Source organism: Hemitrygon akajei, chromosome 9 (assembly GCF_048418815.1).
Source record: "Hemitrygon akajei chromosome 9, sHemAka1.3, whole genome shotgun sequence".
Taxonomy (NCBI): domain Eukaryota; kingdom Metazoa; phylum Chordata; class Chondrichthyes; order Myliobatiformes; family Dasyatidae; genus Hemitrygon; species Hemitrygon akajei.
The window spans coordinates 113350125-113376227 of record NC_133132.1 but is presented as its reverse complement, the minus strand read 5'-3'; the positions used below and the strand labels follow the sequence as shown (position 1 = coordinate 113376227).

Genomic DNA, 26103 nt, shown 5'->3' with positions numbered 1-26103 from the left:
GGCATTATTCCTACCCTCCTTTACCCCATATGCCAGTCACCCCCCCCCCCCCCACTCACCTGGATCCAGAGCCTGCTGGCTCTTTCTCCACATCTTCCTTCCACTCTATTGTACTGGCTAACGGCCCACTATCTTTCAGTCCAGGTGAAGGGCATTATCCCAAAATATCAACTGACAATTTCCCTGCACAGTAGTTGCCTGTCTTGTTGATTTACTCCAGTGTTTTGAGTGCTACCTCATCCGCATTGTTGTTTTTATAAACATTTAGAACAGTACAATGCTGGACAGGCCCTTTGGCTCAGAAAGCTGTGCTGATCCTGATGTCAGTTTATACTAATGTCTTCCTCCTGTGTATCATCCATATCCTTCCATTCCCTTCATATTTGTGTGCCTCTTAAATAGCTTAAATCTCCTACTACCCCAGCTAAATAATTCCAGGCACCTACCACTCTGTGTAAAAGAACTTGTGCTTCATGTCACCTTTAAATTTCCTCCCTCTAACCTTAAAAGCATGCCCACTGGTGTTTGATATTTCTAACCCAGGGAAAAGATTCTGACTCCCTATCCTATCTGTGTTTCTCAAGAAACCTCCATCAGGTCTCCCCTTAGCCTCTGATGCTCTAGGGAAAACAATCCAAGTTGGTCCAACATTTCCTTATCACTCATATTTTGTCTAGTCCAGGTAGCATCCTAGACTCCTCAGCATCCTTCCAACAGTCTCCATAACATACCTTTCCTCAGAGTAGGCAAAACAAAGGAGCTGGTCAATGACTCAGGAAGGGGGGTGGTGCACGTGCTCCTGACGACATCAAAGGTGTTGAGGTTCAGAGGGCAGAGAGTGTCAAGTTGCTAGGAATAGTCTGTTCTATTCCAACCACATAGATGGCGTGGCCAAGGAAGCTCATCAGCACCTCTACTTCCTCGGGTGGCTAAAGAGACTTAGCATACCTCCATCGACCCTTACCAATTCTCACCGAAGCATCCTATCTGGATATATAATGGCTTGATATGGCAACTGCTTTCCAAGTGAGCACAAAAACCTGTTGAGTTGTGGACACAGCTCAGCAGGTCATGGAAATGAGCTTCTACTCCGATTTGCCTATACGTGTCATTGCCTCAGTGAAGCACCCAATATAATCAAAGACCTCACTCGCCCCGGACATTCTCTCTTCTCTCCTCTTCCATCAGGCAGAAGTCACGAAAGTATGGAAACATGCTCATACAGGTTCAGGGACAGCTTTAATACTGTTGTTGTAAGATAATTGAAAGGCTTCTTTCTACAATCTCCTGACCTCATGATCTATCACATTATAATTTTGCACCTTATTGTTTAGATGCGCTGCACTTTCAGTAACTTTTACACTTTATTCTGCATATTCTTTTTGTTTGACCGGCTGTATCACTATCTGGTACAGGAATTGCAGGGCATCTGACTGCAAAGAGATGTCAGGACTGCTGAGAGGATCATTGGGGTCTCGCTTCCATCCATCCAAAATATTTTTCAGAACTGCCGCGTATGCAGGCTATTTAGCATTGACAATGATCTCTCCTATCTGTCCAACAATCTCTTTGACCCCCTTAGCATCAAGCAGGAGGTACTGTTGCATTTTGACAAGGACTGTTAGGATTGGAAACAACTTCTTTCCCTAGGCTATGAGACTACTGAACTCTCCGCCACCACCCAGGTCTCACCCCATATGAAATGCCCGTAGTGTTATATTGTTTACTTTTTAACTTCTGTCATACATGCACCTTATTATGTCTTAATTTCATTGTGGTAATATTACTTTATGTGCTGTGTGTAAGTTATATGTACTGTGTTGTGCACCTTGGTCTGGAGGAACATTGTTTTGTTTAGCAGTATACATGTATATGGTTGAAATTACAATAAACCTGAATTTGAACTTTTGCATGTTCTATCTCAGTGCACTGCATAATGATTGACTGTTTTAACAATATGCAAGAGAAGCTTTTCACTGTATATTGGTACATGTGACAATAATAAACTTGTTTCAATTCCATTTCTAATTCCACATCCTTCTTATAAAGGGTGACTAAAAATGCACATGATACTTATTTTCAATACCCCTACCAACAAGAACATGAGACTATAAGATATAGGAGCAGATTTAAGTCATTCAGCCCATCAAGTCTACTTTGCCATTTGATCATGGCTCACTTATGTTCCCTCTCAACCCCATTCTCCTGCCTTCTCTCCATAATCTTTGACACCCTCACTAATCAAGAAACTATCAATCTCTGCTTTAAATACCCAGTAACTTGGTCTCCACAGATTCGCCACCCACTGGTTAAACAAATTCCTCCTCATCTCTGTTTCAAAGGAATGTCCTTGCATTCTGAGGCTGTGCCCACTGGTCCTCGATTCTCCCAGTATAGGAAACATCCTCTCCACGTTCAATATTCTAGGATATATGCTATCAGGCTCTGTGGACTTATCCACCTTAATGCTTTTCAGGAGACCCAGCACTACCTCCTTCGTAATCTCAAAATGGCCAAGCACATTAGCATGTCCCAGTCTGTATTCACTATCCTCTAATTTCTTCTCTTCAAATAAATATCAACACAAAGCACTCATTTAGTATCTCAGTCACTTGCTTAGACTCCAAGCACAACTTCTATCTTTGAGGGGACCTATTCTTTCCTTGATTATCTTCTTTCTCTTTTTTGTAGCCTGGGGAAAAGTACACACTCAGAACAACAAATACTTTCTTGGATGTTAATTCCTTTATCTGGTTTAGATGTTTTAGTGCCAGAAGAGTGTCTTAAAGCAAATAAACGCATTTACAACCAGTTCTTGCCATTACAATCTCAGTTTAACCTCCGATCCACACCCTTGTGTATCGATGGATTGCGTATGCAGTATAAAAATTCATAAAGCAAACCGCACAATGCTAATACAGTACTAATACGGTAGTGGCAATTCTACTTGGCCGGTAAGGAACTTTGCACAAGCCACGTTCTCCAGTGCCAATGACTTCACTCGTGAAAATTTTCCTCACCATGCCCAGTATCTCTGGGAGCAACTTCATCTCAAAGCCCCACCAGCAGCTTCTGCAGAAAACAAAATGGTCTCCCGACTGTCCCACGCATGCGTAGTGACATCACCGTCCCCACTTAAAAGCACAGGCAACTATTCTAGCATTACCCAGCTGGATGCTTAAGTACACTTTAAAACAAAAATGAATAAGATTCAACAGTCACCCGGTTACATCTTAATACAAGTATAAAATGCCTTGGGATTATTCTTGACCTTCTTCACTAAGGACATTTCATGGCCCCTTTTTGGTCTTCTAATCGCCTGCTTGAGCACTTCCCTGCTATCTTTATATTCCACAAGGGCTCAGCCTGATTTTAGCTTCCTAAATCTTTCATATGCTTCCTCTTTCTTCCTGATTAAACTAGGTCCTCTTGGGTCACTGAAGGTTTCCTTTACCTTACCTTTTTTTTCTTACTATTACATCAGAATCAGGTTTGATATCAGCAGCATGTGTCATAAAATGTGTTAACTTTATAGCAGCAGTACAATGAAACAGATAATAAATACTCACAGACAAAAAAGTATTACCTTTAGTATATATGTATGTCTATTAAATAGTTAATTTAAGAGGAGAAAAAAGTAGTGATGTAGTGTTCATGGGTTCAATGTCCATTTAGAAATCAAATGGCAGATGGGAAGAAGCTGTTCCTGAATCACCGAGTGCATTCCATCAGGCTTCTGTCCCTCCTTCCTGATGGTATCAGTGCAAGAGGGCACGTCCTGTGCGGTGGGAATCCTTAATGATGGACACCGCCTTCCTAACACACCGCTCATTGAATATGTCTTGGGAACTATGGAAGTTAGTAGCCATGATGGAGCTAACTGTTTTTTTTCTGCAACTTACCTCAACCTTGTGCAGTTGCTCCCCCACCCCATACGAAACAGTGATGCAGCCAGTCAGAATGCTCTCCACAGTACACTTATAGAAGCTTTCGAGTGCTTTAGTTGACAAATCAAATCTCCTCAAACTCCTAGCGAAATATAGCTGCAGGCTTGCCTGCATTATAGCTGCATCAATAAGTTGTGTTCAGGCTAGTTTCTCAGAGATATTGACACAGGAACTTGAAATAGCTCTCTCTCTCGACCTCTCATCCCTCTATGAGGATTGGGATGTGTTCCCTCGTCTTGCTCTTTCTGAAGTGCACAATCAGTTGTTTGGTCTTGCTGATGTTGAGTACAAAGTTGTTGCTACAACACCACTTAACTAACTGGTGTATCTTGCTCCAGTACGCCCTTCCATCACCATCAGAAATTCTGCCAACAATGGTCGTATCATCAGCAAATTTATTGATGGCATTTGAGCTACGACTGGCCATATAGTCATGGGTGTAGAGAAAGTCGAACAGTGGGCTAAGTACACATCCCTGTGGTGCACCAGAGTTGATCGTCAATGAGGTGGAGATATTATTTCCAATCTAAACAGATTGTGGTCTTCCAGTTCGGAAGTCGAGGATCCAGTTTCAGAGAGAGGTACAGAAGCCCATGTTCTGTAGCTTTTCAATCAGGACTATGGGAATGATGGTGTTAAATACTGAGTTACAGTCAATAAACAGCATCCTGACATAGGTATTTGCATTACTTATATGATCCAAGGCCACGTGGAGAGCTATTCAAATCGTGTCTGCTGTGGATTTGAAAGAACCTAAGCTATATGCCTCAACCATCTTTTGTGGTAGCGAGATCAATATTATAAACGTTCTCTGAATTAATAAATTTCTTCTAATTTCATAATGATTTCAATAACAAACTTTGTATTTATGGCCTCAGCTTCAAATTTTCTTGCAATTGTAAACACTACTTGCACACCTACCCTACCCAACCACTCATTTTTAAAGATGTCGACAAAATTATCTTGAAATCTTCCATTTTGTAAATAAAAGTTTTCCAACCTATTAACTTTTTTTTTCTGTGGCTACACAGACAAAATGATGAAGGAATTCAGAAGGTCAGGCAGCACTTATATAAGACCCTTCATCAGGATCAATTTTTGATCTTCCTTGTAAATATATTTCAAGATAGAAATGCATTCTCAATCACGGACACTAAACATGCGTATATAATAATGACAGTATGTTGTCAGCTTCGGAAATATGTTTCCATTGAAGTCTATTACAGAGCTTGTGTTGTCCTATAAAATTGTTATTCATTATTCTTTGGACCTTGCTCCTTCCCATGAATTCCCATGAATAAAGATGATCCCTTGAATTAATTGTCAACTTGTACTTTGAGTTATCTTTACATTTATTAACTTCACCTGTTCTGAAAGTGTATTTAAGCTATTACAACAGGCAGCATGTAAAAAACTAACATCTCAGTTTCTAACAACTATCTTTGTTAATCAATTGTGCTCTTTTTGTGACAAGAATCTTAACATCAGCCCAAAAATAAGCACAATGCCCAAGCAATACATTAATTAAACCGAACTCCCCTATTTCCACTCACTGCAAAGTCAAAGTAAATGATGGCTTTGAACCCCCGAATAAGGGTATGCCTGTTTTTAAAAAGAACTGTACCTGGGATGGAGGAGACTTCCTTTGACCAGGTAAAAGGTAAGTTTCACGGGGAATAATAGAACTACAGTGGGCTAGGGATAGAAACAAAAATGAAGAGATAAGAGGTGCACAACTTTGCCAACTTCATTACCGATGTGCAAACCTTCAATGGGAAATCTGTGTTTTGCTAAAAGTGTGAAAATAATTGTATTTCTCTTGATATCTTTCAAACGTAGCCAATAAGTTTTTACTTATAGCACCTCAGTTGCATGTGTAAATCCTCCACAGTAGAGCTCAGTATGTAATCTTGCTGACTTTACTTCTGGTTCAATCATGCACGTCAACTAGAATCTATGTCTGGAGTTGAAAAGGTTTTGCAGTCCCGACTCCATTACTACTTCATAACCTAAAGACTGGTTGCTTACCATGGCCGTTCTCAAGATTGGTCTTCCACACAGTTAATTTCCCTGGATGCAACATACAACACCCTGACTCAGCTCCCAGTAGTAAAACTAAATTTATATAGAAAGACATTAGCCGTGGTCATTTGCTCAGATACAAAACAATAAGACACAACCCCATCATCATACACTTCTCCAATTGACAATTTCTTGATGTTAGCTCGTCTCCTTGAGAGGTTTTTAGCAGAGGCCGAGTGATTTAATGTAAGAAGGAATCTTGAAGAAGGAAGATTCAAAGTACATTTCCTATCAAAGTATGTATTCAGAATACAACTCAGACACGCCCTTCTGCGGGCCGCCGTGAAACAAAGAAACACCAACGAACCCAGTCAAGGAAACATCAAACACCCAATGCACAAAAATAAAAGTCAAAAAGTGAGTAAACAACATGTAGAATATCAAATGTCAAACCAGGAGTCGGGTACTATTCAGTTTAGTTCACTTCAGCGCTGTGCTGCTAGCGAATGCAAGCCACAGGGTCATTCTTTGTCAAGGTGCCCCAGTCAGCATTGATCAGCCTGATCAAACAACTCAAAAACAGCAAAAACAAAACAACCAGAATTCAGGAACACATGCAACATGAACTTCAAAGTCCCACAAAACAAGTCCACAGTTAGCCAATCAATCTTGGCAACATGGATGCCAGGACTCTGACACTTTCCTCTAACAGTAGCTAGCGAGAGAGAGAGGAAGATCAATCAAATGTAGGCAGATAGCACCTAACCCCAACCTGCCTTTCACTCTCATCCTCATCGACTTCAACCTTGCTCGATGCTTCAATTGGAAAGAAGCTATGGAGTCCATCGTGGGCTTGTGCCCTTTTGCCAGGTTGCACACTCTGCACCAAACCTAACCAAACCCCCTTGGAGACAGCAAAGAGACAAATGACTCAACTGGCCTGAAAACACACCATCAAAATGTAAATCACAGATTTCAATCACACACAGCTTAGTAGTAGAATCATATTTGAAAGAAGAAGTAAAAATAAAATAATTAGTTTCGTGAACTGTCAGCAGGACATTGCCGTTAGTTGTTCACTGGTGCTATCTGATTATAAATGTGACAATACTGTATAGAGTTCACAGGAGATTCATCAGGATGTTGCCTGGACTTGGAGACTTTAGTTATAGAGAGTGATTGGATAGACTTATTTTTCTTGGAGCAAAGGATTTTGATGGGATAGCTTGAGAGAGGTATATAAGATTGCATTAGATATAAACAGGGTTGATACAATCTTTTTCCACAGTAGTGATATTAAAAAAAAAAGAGGTCCTTGATTTAAATGAAAGGAAAGAGTTTGAAGGGGATTCTTCTGAGAGGTAGGTTTTTTAAGAAATATATAGTGAGGGCTGATATCCAGAATTTTTTGCCAGAGTAGGTTCTGGAATCTGATACAAACTCGTACCGCAATTAAAGATTGGTCAGTATGACGTTGTGAGCGCCACTGCATCGTGGCTGAAAGAAGGCCATAGCAGAGAACTTAACATCAAAGGATATAATTTGTATCAGAAGGACAGGCAGGAAGGAACAGGTGTTGATGTGGCTCTGTTGGTAACAGATGAAATTACATCTTTAGAAAGAGGTGGCACAGGGTCAGAGGATGTTGAAATCTTTGTGAATGGAGTTTGGAAACCACAAGGGTAAAAGAGCCATTATGTGAATCATATATGGGCCTCCAAATAATAGCCAAGATGTGGGGCTGAGATTGCAAAAGGAGCTGGAAAAGGCATGTAGTAAGGGTAATGACACAATTGTAATGGGGACTACAATATGCAAGGGAATTGGGAAAATCAAGTTGATGTCAGATCGAAAGAGAGGGAATTTGTTGAATGCTTTTTAGAGCAGCTTGTGTTTGAGCCTATTTGGGGAAAGGCTATCTTGGATTGGACATTGTGTAATAACCCAGATCTTATTAGGGAGCTTAATGTAAAGGAACCCTTGGGTGACAGTGATCATAATATGATTGAATTCATACTGCAGTTTGAGAGGGAGAAGCATAAGACACATCTATCAGTAATGCAATGGAATTAAGGGAATTACAGAGGCATGAGAGAAAAAATTGCCCAGGTGGATTAGATTCAGAACTGCCAAGGATGATGGCAGAGAAGAGGTGGCTGAAGTTTCTGGGAATAGTTCACAAGGCACAGGAAAAATATATCCCACAGAAGTTTTCTCAAATGGCACTAGTAGATAGATAGATAGATAGATACTTTATTCATCCCCATGGGGAAATTCAACATTTTTTCCAATGTCCCATACACTTGTTGTAGCAAAACTAATTACATACAATACTTAACTCAGTAAAAAATATGATATGCATCTAAAATCACCCTCTCAAAAAGCATTAATAATAGCTTTTAAAAAGTTCTTAAGTAGTTTACTTAAATACATTGAGTCCTAACCCCGGCACTTTAACATATCTTACTCCTGGCGGTTGAATTGTAAAGCTGAATGGCATTGGGGAGTATTGATCTCTTCATCCTGTCTGAGGAACATTGCATCGATAGCAACCTGTCGCTGAAACTGCTTCTCTGTCTCTGGATGGTGCTATGTAGAGGATGTTCAGGGTTTTCCATAATTGACCGTAGCCTACTCAGCGCCCTTCGCTCTGCTACCGATGTTATACTCTCCAGTACTTTGCCCACGACAGAGCCCGCCTTCCTTACCAACTTATTAAGATGTGAGGCGTCACTCTTCTTAATGCTGCCTCCCCAACACGCCACCACAAAGAAGAGGGCGCTCTCCACAACTGACCTATAGAACATCTTCAGCATCTCACTACAAACATTGAATGACGCCAACCTTCTAAGGAAGTACAGTCGACTCTGTGCCTTCCTGCACAAGGCATCTGTGTTGGCAGTCCAGTCTAGCTTCTCGTCTAACTGTACTCCCAGATACCCAGTAGGGTACAATAGCTGACAAGGGAAGATAAATACTGCATAAAAGCCAAGGAAAAGGCATATAAGGTAGCAAAAGTGAGTGGTAAATTGGATGATTGTGAAGAATTTAAAATCCAACAAAAGGCAATTAAAAACACTAAAGGAGGAAAAAGAAATATGAGGGTAAAATAGCCAATAATATAAAGCAGAATACTAAAAGTTTTTTCAATATAATGAGTAAAAGGGAGGTGAGAGGATATTGGATCACTGGAAAATGATGCTGGTGAGGTAGTACTGGGGGAAAAAGAAATGGCAGATGAACTTAATGAGTACTTTGTATCAGTCTTCTCTTTTGAAGACTCTTGCAGTGTGTCAGAGATCAGGAGTGAGCACCATTGCTATTACAAAGGAAAAAAGTGCTAGGCAAACTGAAAGATCATAAGGTGGATAAGTCACCTGGACCAGACAGACTACATTCCAGAGTCTTGAGAGAGGATGCTGAAGAGATAACAGATCGGTTATGATCTTTCAGGGATCACTTGATTCTAGCATGATCCCAGAGGACTGGAAGATTGCAAATGTAACACCACACTTTAAGAAGGGAGGAAAACAAAGGAAAAGAAATTATAGGGTAGTTAGCCTAACCTCTGTGGTTGAGAAAGTGTTGAAGTCTATTATTAAGGATAAGGTTTCGGGGTCCTTGGAGACTAATGATAAAATATGTCAAAGTAGGCATGTTTTCTGTATATGGAAATCTTGCCAATAAATCTGTTAGAGTTCTTTGAGGAAATAACAAACAGGGTGGACAAAGGAGAGGAAGTGGATGCCATTTTCTTGGATTTTCAAAAGGCATTTGATAAGGTGCCACACAGAAAGGCTGCTTAACAAGATAAGAACATAGAAACACAGAAAACCTACAGCACAATACAGGCCCTTCGGCCCATAAAGTTGTGCCGAACATGTCCCTACCTTAGAAATTACTAGGCTTACCTATAGCCCTCGATTTTTCTAAGCTCCATGTACCTATCCAAAAGTCTCTTAAAAGACCCTATTGTATCCACCTCCACCACCGTTGCCGGCAGCCCATTCCATGCACTCACCACTCACTGAGTAAAAAACTTAACCATGACATCTCCTCTGTGCCTACTCTCCAGCACCTGAAACCAGTGTCCTCTTGTGGCAACCATTTCAGCCCTGGGAAAAAGCCTCTGATTATCCACATGATCAATGCCTATACAACTCTATGAGGTCACCTCTCATCCTCCATCGCTCCAAGGAGAAAAGGCTGAGTTCACTCAAACTATTCTCATAAGGAATGCTCCCCAATCCAGGCAACATCCTTGTAAATTTCCTCTGCACCTTTTATATGGCTTCCACATCCTTTCTGTAGTGAGGTGACCAGAACTGTGCACAGTACTCCAAGTGGGGTCTGACCAGGGTCCTATATAGCTGCAACATTACTTCTCGGCTCCTAAATTACCACTTCACACTTATCTGGGTTGAACTCCATTTGCCACTTCTCAGCCCAGTTTTGTATCCTATCAATGTCCCGCTGTAACCTCTGACAGCTCTTCACACTATGCACATCACCTCCAACCTTTGTGTCAGCAGCAAACTTACTAACCCATCCCTACACTTCCTCATCCAGGTCATTTATAAAAATCACAAAGAGTAAAGGTCCCAGAACAGATTCCTGAGGTATACCATGCAGAATATGACCAAACTACAACCACTCTTTGCCTCCTGTGGGCAAGCCAGTTCTGGATCCACAAAGCAATGTCCCCTTGGATCCCATGCATCCTTACTTTCTCAATAAGCCTTGCATGGGATACCTTATCAAATGCCTTGCTGAAATCCATATACACTACATCTACTGCTCTACCTTCATCAATGTGTTTAGTCACATCCTCAAAAAATTCAGTCAGGTTCATAAGGCACGACCTGCCCTTGATAAAGCAATGCTAACTATTCCTAATCATATTATACCTCTCCAAATGTTCATAAATCCTGCCTCTCAGGATCTTCTCCATCAACGTACCAGCCACTGAGATAAGACTCATTGGTCTATAATTTCCTGGGCTATCTCTGCTCCCTTTCTTGAATAAGGAAACAACATTTGCAACCCTCCAATCCTCCGGAACCTCTCCCCTCCTAATTGATAATGCAAAGATCATCTCCAGAGGTCAGCAATCTCCTCCCTCGCCTCCCACAGTAGCCTGGGGTACATCTCATCCAGTCCTGCTGACTTATCCAACTTGATGCTTTCCAAAAGCTCCAGCACATCCTCTTTCTTAATATCTACATGCTCAAGCTTTTCAGTCTGCTGCAAGTCATCACTACAATCACCAAGATCCTTTTCCATAGTGAATAATGAAGTAAATTATTCATTAAGCACCTCTGCTATTTCCTCCACTTCCATACACACTTTCCCACTGTCACACTTGATAGGTCCTACTCTTCCATGCCTTATCCTCTTGCTCTTCACATACTTGTAGAATGCCTTGGGGTTTTCCTTAATCCTGCCCGCCAAGGTCTCCTCATGGCCCCTTTTGGCTCTCCTAATTTCCTTCTTAAGCTCCTTCCTATTGGCCTTATAAATTTCTATATCTCAAACATTACCTAGCTCTCTGAACCTTTTGTAAGCTTTTCTTTTCTTCTTGGCTAGATTTATTACAGTCTTTGTACACCACGGTTCCTGTACCCTATCATAACTTCCCTATCTCATTGGAACGTACCTATGCAGAACTCCACACAAATATCCGCTGAACATTTGTCACATTTCTTCTGCACTTTTCCCTGAGAACATCTGTTTCCAATTTAAGCTTCCAATTTCCTGCCTGATAGCCTTATAATTCATCTTACTCCAATTAAACACTTCTCTAACTTGTCTGTTCCTATCTCTCTCCAATGTTATTGTAAAGGAGATAGAATTATGATCACTATCTCCAAAATGCTCTTCCACTGAGCATTTGTAAAAACTTTTAAAAACTTGTCTTGTAAAAACAAATATAAAAAAGTTTTTATTCCCTTAATTTTCCATGTTAGAAAAGCCTTATCCAAAGTTGATGGTTTAAAAAAGAAATTAGAATAAATATTACTAGAAAGTAAAAAATCATTTAATTCAAAAAATCTGCGAAATTGAAACCAAATTTTTAAAGTATGTTTAACAATAGGGTTAAGAGCTTGTCTACCTATTTTGGAGAGCGAAAACGGAAGAGGAGCTCCTAATAAAGAAGCTAATGAAAACCCCACTACTGAATTTTCCTCCAGCTGTAACCATGAAGGGTGATCTTGGTCGTCTATATCATAAATCCAAAAAGTAATATAACAATATTAATTGCCCAATAATAAAATCTAAAGTTTGGTAAAGCCAGTCCTCCATCTTTTTTTGATTTTTGCAATTAAAGTTTACTCACTCTAGAGCTTTTATTATTCCAAACATAAGACAAAATCACAGAATCTATTTTATCAAAAAATGTTTTTGGAACAAAAGAGGGAACTGCTTGAAATATATATATATAAATTTCGGTAGAATAACCATTTTTATAGCATTTATTCGACCTATCAATGACATCGACATAGGTGACCATTTAGAAAGCGCCTGTTGAGTATATTCAACTAAAGGGAAGAAATTATACCTATATAGGTCTTTAAAATTTTTTGTAATTTTATACCAAGGTAAGTAAAATGGTTTTTGGCAATATTAAAAGGTATTTGATCATAATAATCAGAATAATTATTAATAGGAAATAATTCACTTTTATGTAAATTAAGTTTATATCCAGAAAAAGTACCAAATTCCATAAATATAGATAACATAGAAGGAATAGATTTCTTAGGATTTGAAATGTAAACTAATAAATCATCCGCATATAACGAAACGTTATGTAATTTATCCCCTCTCCTAATACCCTGCACAGAATTAGAATCCCTAAGAGCAATAGCAAGTGGTTCTAAAGCCAAATTAAATAATAAAGGACTGAGGGGACAGCCCTGACGGGTACCTCTATATAATCTAAAGTAAGGAGACTTTTGATTATTAGTTAAAACCACAGCTACCGGGGCATGATAAATCAATTTAATCCAGGAAATAAATCCTGGACCAAAACTGAACCTTTTCAAAACCTGAAATAGATAAGGCCACTCCACCCTATCAAAGGCTTTCTTTGCATCCAAAGATACAATACATTCAGATTCTTTGGCTGAGGGGGAATAAATAATATTTAATAATCTTCGAATATTAAAATGAGAGTACCTATTTTTAATAAATCCTGTTTGCTAGAATCTTAGAGAGGATTTTAAAATCTACATTCAGTAAAGAAATAGGTCTATAGGATACACATTCCAGTGGGTCTTTTCCTTTTTTTGGAATCAATGAAATTAGTGCTTCATAAAAAGTTTTAGGAGGGTTCCCAGAGGATGTAGAATCGGTGAACATGTGATGAAGATGTGGTATAAGCATTTCATGAAAGGTCTTGTAAAATTCTACCGTATAACCATCAGGTCCCGGAGCTTTACTTAATTGCATAGAGGATATAGCCTTGGCTATCTCCTCGTGTTTAATAGGTGCATCTAACATATCAGCATCGTGAATCAAAATTTGAGGTATGTTCAACCTTTGCAAAAATATATTCATAGTAATATTACTATCAGAGAATCCAGATTTATAAAGATTAGAATAAAAGTCCATAAATATTAATTTAATAAGGATCTAAAGTTTCTGTTCTATCCGGTCGGCGAATTTTTAAAATCTGTCTTCTGACCATCCCAGCCTTTAACTGACCCGCTAAAAGTTTGGCAGATTTTTCCCCATGTATATAAAATAAACTTTCAGATTTAAAAATTTGCTGTTCAATGGGAAAGGTCAGAAGCAAATCATACTGTGATTGAAGTTCGACCCTTTCTTTATATAGGTCTTCAGTAGGTTTAACTGAATAAGCTTTATCTATCTGTTTAATTTTATTAATAAGCACTGACAATTCCGCTTTAGTTTTCTTTCTCAAGGCTGCTGAATATGAGATTATCTGTCCCCTAAGAAAAGATTTCAAGGTGTTCCATATAACCAGATCTGACATTCCTTCAGTTGTACTAAATTCAAAAAATATAGAAATTTGCTCCTTAATAAAATTAACAAAAGCTGGATCCTGTAACAATATGGGGTTCAATCTCTACTGTGAGATTTTCAAAAATCTATCCAAAAGCTTAAGGGTTAACTTTAAAGGCGCGTGATCTGAAAGCGCAATGATGTCATACGCACATTCAACAACAGCATTTAACAGACGTGAGCTGAAAAAAAGTAATCAATTCGAGAAAATTTGTGATGGACGTGTGAAAAAAAAGAGAAATCTTTATCACTGGGGTGTTTATATCTCCAAATATCGATAAGGCCATATTCTTTTTTGTAATTTATTTTCATCAAACAAACATTTCCATAAGATGTGTTTCAGCCATTGTACCTATATATCATATAATCATATATATCACAAATCTCCACCAAGTATTTATCTGAGGTTCACACTTATAGAAGAGTGGAGAGAAAAAAAAACACGCATGATCAGCTTATATTCATTGAGATTTGGTAACTCTGAAAAAAGTTTCTTAAAAAAATCAGAATTATCTACATTAGGTGCGTATACACACACCAGAGCTACCTTTTGCTCGCATAATAAACCAGTAACAATTAAGTATCTTCCAATCGAATCAGTAGTAGTATTAAGGTGTACAAAAGGGATTTTGGGACTAAGAAATATTGAAACGCCTCTTGTTTTACTATCCGACAGCGAGTGAAATGCCGTTTCCAGAAGCAGAAAAACCTGTCCTCATCCTGTTTTCGTATATGATTTTCTTGTGCAAAAATAATATCAGCATTAAGCGTTTTTAATTTCTTAAAAATCTTTTTACACTTAATGGGATGATTGACACCGTTCCAATTCCAACATATTATATTGATTTTATTAACATCCATGTTTAAAATTGAATTTAATATTATATAAAAGAAATGTTATGCAAGTACAGATTAAACCAAAAGGCGCGGGTACAACCAGAAGGAGTGACGCATTTACAAAAGAGAAATCCATCGAAAGAACTGCCCAATCAAGAAAAGAACCTACTCTAATAGACCCCTCCCCCCTCTCCCCACCCAACAGGTAGAAATGAAGGAAGGAACCGATAGGCTGGTCCCTTGCTAACTGATAACCTTTGACCCTATTTTCCATCTTGCAGCTCCGTATATAAAAAAAGCAAAAATCCCATGGAAAATAGCCATTAATAAAAGGCACAAACAGAATTCAACTGCTATAATGTTGTGTCTAACATTAATAAAAACATAATCAACAACGGCCATCTTAGAATCAGCTAAAGTAGCTTAAACACATATTCAAAAGAGGGAATAAATCTGAGCAAATAATGTTCCAAACAATATTCTTTCTCTCGAAAAAGAAAAGTAAATGAGTATATATATATATATAACAGACCTAAAACTCTAAGTATTGAAACAAATAAAAGAAATAAAAAGATTAATACACAACAGGTCCTACACGGACCACTAAAGTACAATACTATAAAGGTTCCCTACAAAATAGTTATATATGTACTAATTATTAAGGTAAAAAAAATTAAATCGATCACATCCCATACCAGAGATTGAAAAGGTGTAGTATGTACTTAACTCAAAAGCTCCATAAACAACTCATACAGCAGATACTTCAAAATTGCCTATTGAATAATTGGTGTAACTTTAATATTTTATTCAGTAGGCTTTAACTTTAAGGTTTTTAATATACTCTCATCCCTCCTGAGGAGAGTAGATTCTCAATGATTGAGATTTTTCAGGAAAAATTATCAGCTTTGCTGGAAAGCAAAGGGAGGGATTTAAATCTAATTTTTACATTTCACTCACAACTTTTCGATATTTCTTTCTTTTGGCAAAGATTTCGGGAGGATAATCTTCAACTATACGAATCTGTGTTGAATTAAAGAATAATTTCCATTTCTTTCTGGCTTCTCGAAGAATAGCTTCTTTAGTCGTATTAATGCAAAGAAAGTACAACTGCTCGAGGACATAATTCGGCTGAACACCGAGAAAATGGAATTCTGTGAGTTCTGTCGATTAAGGGGCTAGCTTCGAGGGTCTCATTGAAAAGTGAGTACAGCATATCTGAAAAGAATTTTAACAGATCGCCAGCTTCAGTATTTTCAGGCAGTCCCAGAATACACAGATTCCTCCGACGCCCTCTACTATCTGAATCAACCATTCTTTTCTTCGTTTTAGGTAGTTCCGAGGTAATTTCATTGATTTTCTTTTCCATCGAAGATATTTTCATTCCTTGATCTTTAATAGTTTGCTTGAATAAATCATGCTCACTCTCAATTTGGGTTGTAGTCTGCTGAAGTATTTGAAGTTGAGAGTCCAAGTTTTTCAGAGAGTCTTGAATCGTAGAAATAGCTCTTTCGAGCTTCCTGTTTGAACCGGCCAGCTTATCAATTTCAATATTAAGTGATCCGAATTCCGACTTCATGTCTTGTATTGAAGAAAATATTCCCGCTAGTGTAACAGATTCCTCCCTTTTCTTGGTTTGTTCCATTTGCTCCATTTCAGGGAAAGTCTTGCTGCTTCTCAGTTCAATACCAGAACGACTTTTTTCGGCCATTGTAATTAAGTTGGTCGGAGCATAAATCAGGAAATAGTTAGGGCTTGTAATAAGGGAACAGCTATAATTATGGGGGATTTTAACTTTCATATTGACTGGACTAATCAAGTCGGACACAGCAGCCTTGAAGAAGAGTTTATTGAGTGTATTTGGGATGGGTTCCTTGAACAATACGTTACTGAGCCGACAAGGGGGCAAGCAGTCTTAGATCTGGTCCTGTGTAATGAGACAGGACTAATAAAAAATGTCCTAGTAAAGGATCCCCTTGGAATGAGTGACCATAGCATGGTCGAATTCCATATTCAATTAGAGGATGAGAGGGTTGGATCTCAAACAAATGTACTGAGCTTAAATAAAGGAGACTATGATGGTATGAGAGCCGAATTGTTTAAGATGGATTGGGAAAATAGATTAAAGGGTAGATTGGTACTTGATCAGTGGTGTATATTTAAGGAGTTATTTTACAACTATCAAGAAAAATATATTCCACTGAAGAAAAAAGGGTATAAAAGAAAAAATAGTTATCCGTGGCTAAGTAAAGAAATAAAGCAAAGTATACGACTAAAAAGAAAGTTATATAAGGTAGCTAAATCTAGTGGGAAGATTGAAGATCGAGAAGTTTTTAAAGATCAGCAGCAAATACCAAAAAGATTGATTAAGAAGGGGAAGATAGATTATGAAAGTAAATTGGCAAAAAACATAAAAGCAGATAGTAAGAGTTTTTATAGTTACATAAAAAGAAAAAGGGTGGCTAAAGTAAATGTTGGTCCCCTAGAAGATGAGACCGAGAAATTGATGGTAGGGGACATGGAGATGGCGGAAACGCTGAACAAATATTTTGTATCAGTTTTTACAGTAGAGGACACTCAAAATATCCCAACACTGGATAAACAGGGGGCTCTAGGGGGAGAGAAGCTAACTACGATTCAAATCACCAAGGAAATGGTACTTGATAAATTAATGGGACTCAAGGTGAATAAATCCCCTGGACCGGATGGCTTGCATCCTAGGGTCTTAAGGGAAGTGGTGGTCGGGATTGTGGATGCATTAGTGATAATTTTTCAAAACTCGCTGGACTCGGCAATGGTCCCGGCAGATTGGAAAAATGCTAATGTAACTCCTTTATTTAAAAAGGGCAATAGACAGAAGGCTGGGAATTATAGGCCAGTTAGCCTAACATCTGTGGTTGGCAAAATGTTGGAATCGATAATTAAGGAAACAGTAACAGGGCATTTGGATAAACATAGCTTAATAGGACAAAGTCAGCATGGCTTTACAAAAGGGAAGTCATGTTTGACAAATTTGTTGGAGTTCTTTGAGGACATAACATATAGGGTAGATAAAGGGGAACCAGTGGATGTGGTGTATTTGGACTTCCAAAAGGCATTTGACAAGGTGCCACACCAAAGATTATTACTTAAAGTAAAAAATCATGGGATTGGGGATAATATTCTGGCATGGGTGGAGGATTGGCTTTCTAACAGAAAACAGAGAGTTGGGATAAATGGTTTATTCTCAGACTGGCAGTTGGTGACTAGTGGTGTTCCGCAGGGGTCGGTGTTGGGACCCCAACTCTTTACAATCTATATTAATGATTTGGAGAAAGGGACTAAGTGCAACGTATCGAAGTTTGCTGATGATTCAAAGATGGGAGGGAGTGTAATGAGTGGGGAGGACATTGAAACCCTGCAGGGGGACATAGATAGGCTGAGTGATTGGGCAGACATTTGGCAGATGAAATATAATACTGACAAGTGTGAGGTCTTGCACTTTGGCAGGAAAAATAATAGAGCAAGTTATTATCTAAATGGAGAGAAACTGGAAAGTGCTTCTGTGCAAAGGGATCTGGGGGTCCTGATGCAGGAAACACAAAAAGTTAGTATGCAAGTGCAGCAGGTGGTCAAGAAGGCCAATGGAATGCTGGCTTTTATTGCTAGGGGGATGGAGCATAAGAACAGGGAGGTCTTACTGCAGTTGTACCGGGTATTGGTGAGACCACACCTGGAGTACTGCGTGCAGTTCTGATGTCCATATTTAAGAAAGGACATACTGGCTCTCGAGGCAGTGCAGAGAAGGTTCACTAGGTTAATTCCGGGAATGGGTGGGTTGATGTATGATGAGAGGTTGAGTAGATTGGGACTCTACTCATTGGAGTTCTGAAGAATGAGAGGCAATCTTATTGAAACATATAAGATTGTGAAGGGGCTTGATCGGGTGGATGCGGGGAGAATGTTCCCAATGATGGGTGAAACTAGGACTAGGGGGCATAATCTTAAAATAAGGGGATGCCATTCCAGGACTGAGATGCGGAGAAATTTCTTCACTCAGAGGGTAGTGGGGCTGTGGAATTTACTGCCCCAGAGAGCTGTGGAAGCTACTACACTCAATAAATTCAAAACGGAGATAGACATTTTCCTGGATAAAAATGGCATTAGGGGATACGGTGAGCGAGCAGGTAAATGGACATGAGGCTAGGTTTAGATCAGCCATGTGATCTCCTGGACCAGTTTTCGATAGCCTGGATAGGTCGGAGAGGAATTTTCCAGATTTTTTCTCCTCAATTGGCAACTCGTTTTTTTTTCCCCGGGTGATCACATGGGTTTGGGCGGGATGAATAATAAAATAAAATGGGCGGCATGGTGCCCTGTTGGTTGGCACTGTTGCCTTGTGGGATTCGGTGAAAACTAGAGTTAAGATTGGATCAGCCATGATCTTGTTAAAGGGTGAGCAGGCTTGAAGGGCCGATTGGCCTACTCCTGCTCCTGTCTCTTATGTTCTTATGTTCTTATAAGTCATAAATCCTTCAGTAGAAGTAGTAAACTAAAAGGGATCTGTTAGTGGGATATAAAATATATTAAAAGAGAGAGAGCCGCTAGAAATGCGACCTACTCCATGTGCTACAAAATGGAGGTTCTCTAGAACAGTGCTAAGGAGGAATTTTTTCTATCAGAGAGTAGTGAATCTGTAGAATGTCCTTCCACAGGCTGTGGTGAAGGTCAAGTCCGTGGGTATAATTAACGCAGAAGTTGATCATTTCCTGATTGGTCAGGGCATCAAAGGATATAGTGAGAAAGCAGGTATATGGGGTTGAGTGGATCCAGAATCAGCCATGATGGAATGGGGGAGCAGACTTGATGAACTGAATGGCCTAATTCTCCTCCTATGTCTTACAATCTGGGTGATTAAGAAGCATTTAAAAGGTATTTGAAGATGGTCTTAATGCAGGCAATGGGGATTGGTGTAGATGGGCATAAAGGTCGTCAAGGTCACGGTAGGTTGAAGGGCCTGTTCCTGTGTAGTACAACCTGGAATATTTGCTATGATAACCAATAGCTTCAGATTCATTGAACTCAAAAGCTGATCATTCAAATGAACTGAAATAAATATTCTGTGTGTGAAAATAAATAAAATGATCTGTATCAAATATCAGAAAGAAATATGTAGTAAATGTGCCTTTATTTTCATCTTTGTTCAGCAGTACTAACCTCCAAGAAGGTTACTGTAAGTGTGCCCCCACCCCCAGCCCCTCCCTGGTCAGCTGTTCTCTCCAAACCAAACACTTCATGTCTTACGGCACTTACTTGTGCAATTACAAGCAATGAAACACCTGGCCATTCACATCTTCCCCTCCCATCATCCAAAGTCCCAAGCAAAGTTTCCAGCAAAGGCAATAAGTCACTCGCATTTCTTCCAGTCTGGCGTACAGATTCAGTGTTGACAATGTTGTGTCTGCTCCACTACAGAACTACACAGGCTTTGTTACCACTTTATGAATGACTGACATGTAGTCGGTCAGATCAACCCTGGTTGCCTGCCATTTTAATGTGTTATCTCACTCCAGCCTTTTTGCTTTTGGGTTTCAACAATGTTACAATGCTAACTCCTCTTGTTCCTTCTGGCCATATTGCAGGGCTTTGGACTCTATACCTTGAGGTATCTTGCTCCTTTTGTCTATATCAGGACTGATATTTTTGCTGGGTCTACCTGTGGATTTAACTCAGCTTTTTTTCTCGCCACAAATACATTCTGATCTGCTGACATGTCTCACATTCCTTCTATCAGCAGCATGTAACAATAATTAAAAAGCTTAATTAACCTCAAACTGCCCCGTTAACCATTGTGATCCAGACTCATCCTTTCACTGATATTCCCTTTTTATTCATTCCTCCCACCATCAGCAGAGCAAGATAAAAACTACTTTTGTTATCTTTCTTTCCCAGGTCTGACAAAGATCCAGACCTTGAAATGCTAAATCAGTTTCACTTTACAAATTATCTGCCTGATCCAATAATTTTCTGTTTTTATTTCAGTGAGATGTATTTTGGAGGCTGAGAACATTATTCTGACATAATGGACCAAAGAGTAATTTTCAAGTCTCTATGCCTGTAATAAAGTCCAAAATATCTGCTACGAGCCTCAATCATCTCCAAACTGAATTGCTCTGTCAAGCTTTGAATGCTGAAGTTAAGGATCTCAAAAAGTTTTCCTAAATATCCCCATTTCCCTAGTTCTCTTACATGGACTTCAAAGCCTGTCTCCCTCCTGTCAAAATATATAGGAAAAATGCAGAAAAGGGATGCTGAGATGAATGATCAGCCAAGACCTGACTGAATGGTGGAGCACGGCAAGGGACAGACCAACTCCTCATTTTGTTTTTTTTTGTGTAGATTGCTATTGCTTGGCTGTAACTTTTCCACCGATATTTTTGAAGAAATCCAGATGATAATTTGCTATCTTTGGTTGTATTATATTTAATTAATTCTCAGGATTTGTGTATTGCTAGCCCATCCTAATCAACTGAGTAACAAGTCAACCAGGTATCAGAGTCAACAACATTACCCTTTGCGTGAACTCACTTAAAGACCATGTTGAATTTGGACAACAGGCTTTGTTCCCATTGATGAAATAATTGGCCTCTATGATAATCCAATCATTTTTATTCCCAACTGAGCTGAATGACAGAATATGGTGTGAATTCCTGAATTAGCAAGCTGTAGTTGAACTCATAATACTAACCCATCAATAAGCTACTTCGGATCATTACATAAGTAGCAAAACATAAGTCTACTATGCTCCCTTTCTTGACTTTAAGTCAGAAGTATAGACATCATGAAATTTTACTGCCGAACATCAAAAGGAAATTGACCCATGCATAGAAAGTACTGTAAATCTTGATTGTTATGAGAGAAGATGCTGGCTTCACATAAATTTTTCATTCTTATTTAGCTTTGAACATAGGAACGCCAATAAATGAAACAGTTATGTGTGATAATGTGCTATCTTTGGAAAGACATACTTAACAAAACATGGCTGCAAAGGCTGACTGCTGGCTTTTCCGGAGAAATCAAAGTAATTATTGCAACACTCAGTCATCACCAAGATTAAAAGGCGTACATTGCAAGGCACATTTGCCCTCAGGAGTATGCTTTACAAATCTTCTGTTGTCCATTTCACTATTTTTCATCACAGTGTCACTCAATCTCTTTCAATTTTTCCTCCAGCTTGATAAACTGGAATCCTAGTTTTTAAGATATTCTCACATCTTAATTTTTAAAATATTTTGTACTGTCCAGTTTCCATTATTCTCCTTACAGTAGAGTAAAGGGAATTAGAGAGGCATGAGAGAGAGTTGGCCAGAATTGATTGGAAAAAAAAACACTGACAGGGATGATGGCAGAGCAGCAATGGCTAGAATTTCTATAAGTAATTCAAAAGGTACAGGATATATACATCCCAAAGAGGAAGAAATATTCTAAAGGAAAGATGACACAACCATGGCTAACAAGAGAAGTCAAAGCCAACATTAAAGCCTAAGAGAGGGCATATAATACAGTAAAAATTAATGGGAAGTTAGAAGATTGGGAAGCTTTCAAAAACCAAAAGAAGGCAACTAAAAAGTAATTAAAAAGGAAAAGATGGAATACGAAAGTTAGCTAGCCAATAATATTAAAGAGGATACCAAAAATTTATTCCAATATATAAAGTATAAAAGAGAGGTGAGCATGGATATCAGCTCACTGGAAAACGATGCTGGAGAGGCAGTAATGGGGGACAAGGAAATGGTGGACGAACTGATTAAATATTTTGCATCAGTCTTCATTGTCGAATACCCAAGTAGTATGGTGAAGGTTCCAGGTGTCAGGGGTTAGAAGTGTGTGAAGTTCCCATTACTATGGAGAAGGAAAACTGAAAGGTCTGAAGGTAAATAAGTCACTTGGACCAGATGATGTACACCCCAGGATTCTGAAAGAGGTGGCTGAAGAGATTGTCGGGACATTAATAATGATCTTTCAAGAATTACTAGATTCTGAAATAGTTCTGGAGGACTGGAAAAATTGCAAATGTTATTCCACTTTTCTAGAAGGGAGAGAGGCAGAAGAAAGGAAATTATCGACCACTGAGTCTGACCTCAGTGGTTGGGAAGATGTTGGAGTCAATTACAAAGGATGAGGTCTTAGGGTACGTGAAGATGTGATAAAATAGGCCATAGTCAGAATGGTTTCCTCAGGGGAAAATTTTGCCTGACAGATCTGTTGGAATTTTTGAATAGCAACAAGCAGAACAGACAAAGGAGAAACATTTGATGCTGTGTACTTGGATTTTCATAAAGTCTTTGACAAGGTACTGCATATGAGACTGCTTAATAAGCCATGGTATTATAGTAAAGATTCTAGCATGGATAAAGCAGTGGCTGATTGGCAGGCAGCAAAGAGTGGGAATGAAGGGAGCCTTTTCTGACTGGTGGCCGGTGACTAGTGATGTTCCACAGGGGACTACATTGGGATCAATTCTTTTTATATTATATGTCAATGATTAGGATGATGACTATAACTAATCCCACCCTGTTACTTGTAAAACGCAATCCCCTTCACTCAATTCCTCTGCCACATCTGCTCTCAGGCAGAAGCTTTCATTCTAGAACAAAGGAGATGTCCTCCTCCTTCAAAGAAAAGGGCTTCCCTTCACCATCAACACTGCTCTCAATCAAATCCCTTCCATTTCATGCACATCTGCCCTTTCTGGTGCTCCTTCCCCCTTTTCTTTCTTCTATGGCCTTCTGTCCTCTTCTGTCAGACTTCCCCTTCTTCAAACCTGTATCTCTTTCACCAGTACTTCATCCCTCCCTCTTCATGTTTCACCGATGACATCATGTTTCTCTCTCCCCTGCACTTGCCTTTTAAATCTACATCTCAGCTCTTTTCTTCCAGTCCTGCCAAAGAGTCAAAGCCCAAAATGTTAACTGTACTTTTTTCCATAGATGCTGCCTGGCCTACTGAGTTTCTTGAGCATTTTGTGTGTGTTGCATTACAACATCTGCAGATTTTCTCTTGCTTGTGATTGGATGATGGAATCGATGGCTTTGTTGCAAAGGTTGCAGATAATATGAAGATAAGTGGAGGGACAGGTAGTTCTGAGGAAGTAGAGAGGCTACAAAAGGACTTAAGTGAATTAGGAGAATGGGCAAAGAAATGGCAGATAGAATACGGTGTTGGGAAGTGTACAATCGCACTCTTTGGTAGAAGAAATTAAAGTGTTGACTATTTTTTAAGTGGATAGAAAATAAAAAAACTGAGATGTAAAGGGACTTGGGAGTCCTTGTGCAGGGTTCCCTAAGGGTTAATCTGCAGGTTGAGTCTGTGATGAGAACTGTAAAAGCAATGTTAGCATTCATTTCATGAGGACTCAAATATAAAAGCAAGAATGTAATTTTGAAACTTTATAAAGCACTGGTGAGGTCTCACTTGGAGTATTGAGAACAGGTTTGGGTCCTTTATCTTCGAAAGGATGCATTGAAACTGGAGAGGGTTCAAAAGATGTTCACAAAAATGATTCCAGGATGCAATGGTTTGTCATATGAAGAGCACCTGATGGCTCCAGGTCTGTATTCACTAGAATTCAGATAAATGAGATGTGATCTCATTGAAACCTATCAAATGATGAAATGCCTTGATAGAGTGGTTCTGAAGAGGATGTTTCCTATGGTGGGAGAGTCTAAGACCAGAGGACACAGCATCAGGATAGAGGGGTGTCTTTTTGAACGGAGATAAGGAGGAATTTCTTTAGCCAGAGGGTGCTGAATCTGGGAATTCTTTGCCACAAGCTGCTGTGGAGGCCAAATCTTTATGTATATTTAAGGCAGAGGTAGAGAGATTCTTGACTAGTCAGGCCATGAAGGGATACAAGGAGATGGCAGGAGACTGGAGCTGAGAGGAAAATTAGATCAGCCACGATATAATGGCAGGCTGACTCGATGGACCAAATGGCCCAATTCTGCTCCTATATCTTATGGTCTTAATGTTTGTTCTCCACTTTCCTCCTTTTAGTTGGAAATTTCTGGTAAAGTTAACATTAAGTAATCATAACATCTTCTACTCTGTGCAAATAAATACTTATGTGATTTTCCCTAATTACCATCAATGAAAACAACAGCATTAATCTCAGGATTTCAGCCACTTTACTCAGTTGGTATAGACTGAATGGCTCCATGGAATTATTATTCTACTTAATGTAAATTCAGCATAGTTATTATTGAATTATACCATTGGCAGTAATAAGCTTGTTCCATTAAATCTGGGTAACCTATTAAGAATTTATATAAAATTTATAAAGTATGGTTTCAATGAAACAAGGAAGGAGCATTCTATCTTCTGTAGCATTTTTCTAACCCAATCAAGCGGATCCTTAATCTCTGTACGCTGTTATTTATCAAGATACCTTTAACTGACAGAAACCATGAAAAACAATCTAATCAAGGTTGGAAGATTGGAATTCTAGCCATCCCTAGTATTTAACAAATCAGATTTAAATGCACAAGGTGAGAAGCTGGAAACATTCTTAAGAAGAACCATGTGTTGATCATAATTGATTCTGCTGTTTATTAAATAATCCGTAAGAAAGGTCTTCCATGCCTGAGTTCATTAGAGTTGATACATTTTATATACAGGCCTTGTACAGTGGGAGACCTCACTATGTTTCTGCCCCACATGCAGGACTCAATTTACTTTATAACAGTTTAATTTGTGGTTATTTCACTTCTGATGTGAATTCTACAAAACACTATCCAAAGACCTTTTCCATAATGTGCAGATGATATGCATTCTATCTGAACCATGGGAAAGATTAGACAAACCGATGACTATCAAGTGACCGTTGGGCTCAGACGGGCCATTCTGGTTGAGAAAACTCTGTTCAGACTAATTTAACTTCCCATCCATGGATCTGCAGTTTCCAGGTTGTGACTACCCTAACATCTATCAAGTACACTGCAGGTTTTCAGCTCCATCTATTCTGCCTGACATTGAATTCTGGACTCCCATCACTCCTGGAATGAATTTAGAATTCTCTTCTTGTTTTTCAACACAGTCTTGTTTTCCATATCTGAAGTCCCACCTTAATCATTCAATCTAGACCATTTGGACACAATATTTTGTAGATGCTGGACATCCAGAGCAACACATAGAAAATGCTGGAGGAACTCAGCAGCAGGTCAAGCAGCATCTATGGTGAGGACTCCTAATAATGGTCCTTAGCCTGAAATGTTGACTATTTCTGGATTGTGTGCAG

At 39.0% G+C, this 26103-nt stretch overlaps 1 protein-coding gene across 1 annotated transcript in view; it reads right to left on the bottom strand.

The window, feature by feature from the left end:
• The window catches only part of sntg2 (syntrophin, gamma 2), a 290541-nt gene extending 274002 nt beyond the window's left edge, over window positions 1–16539 (bottom strand). The window contains exons 1-2 of the mRNA XM_073055362.1: window positions 16254–16539; window positions 5572–5642 (exon numbers count right to left, since the gene is read on the bottom strand). Coding sequence (XP_072911463.1) covers window positions 5572–5642; window positions 16254–16539 — 357 coding nt within the window. The remainder of the gene's footprint in view (window positions 1–5571; window positions 5643–16253) is intronic.
• Between the last annotated feature and the right edge of the window lie 9564 nt (window positions 16540–26103).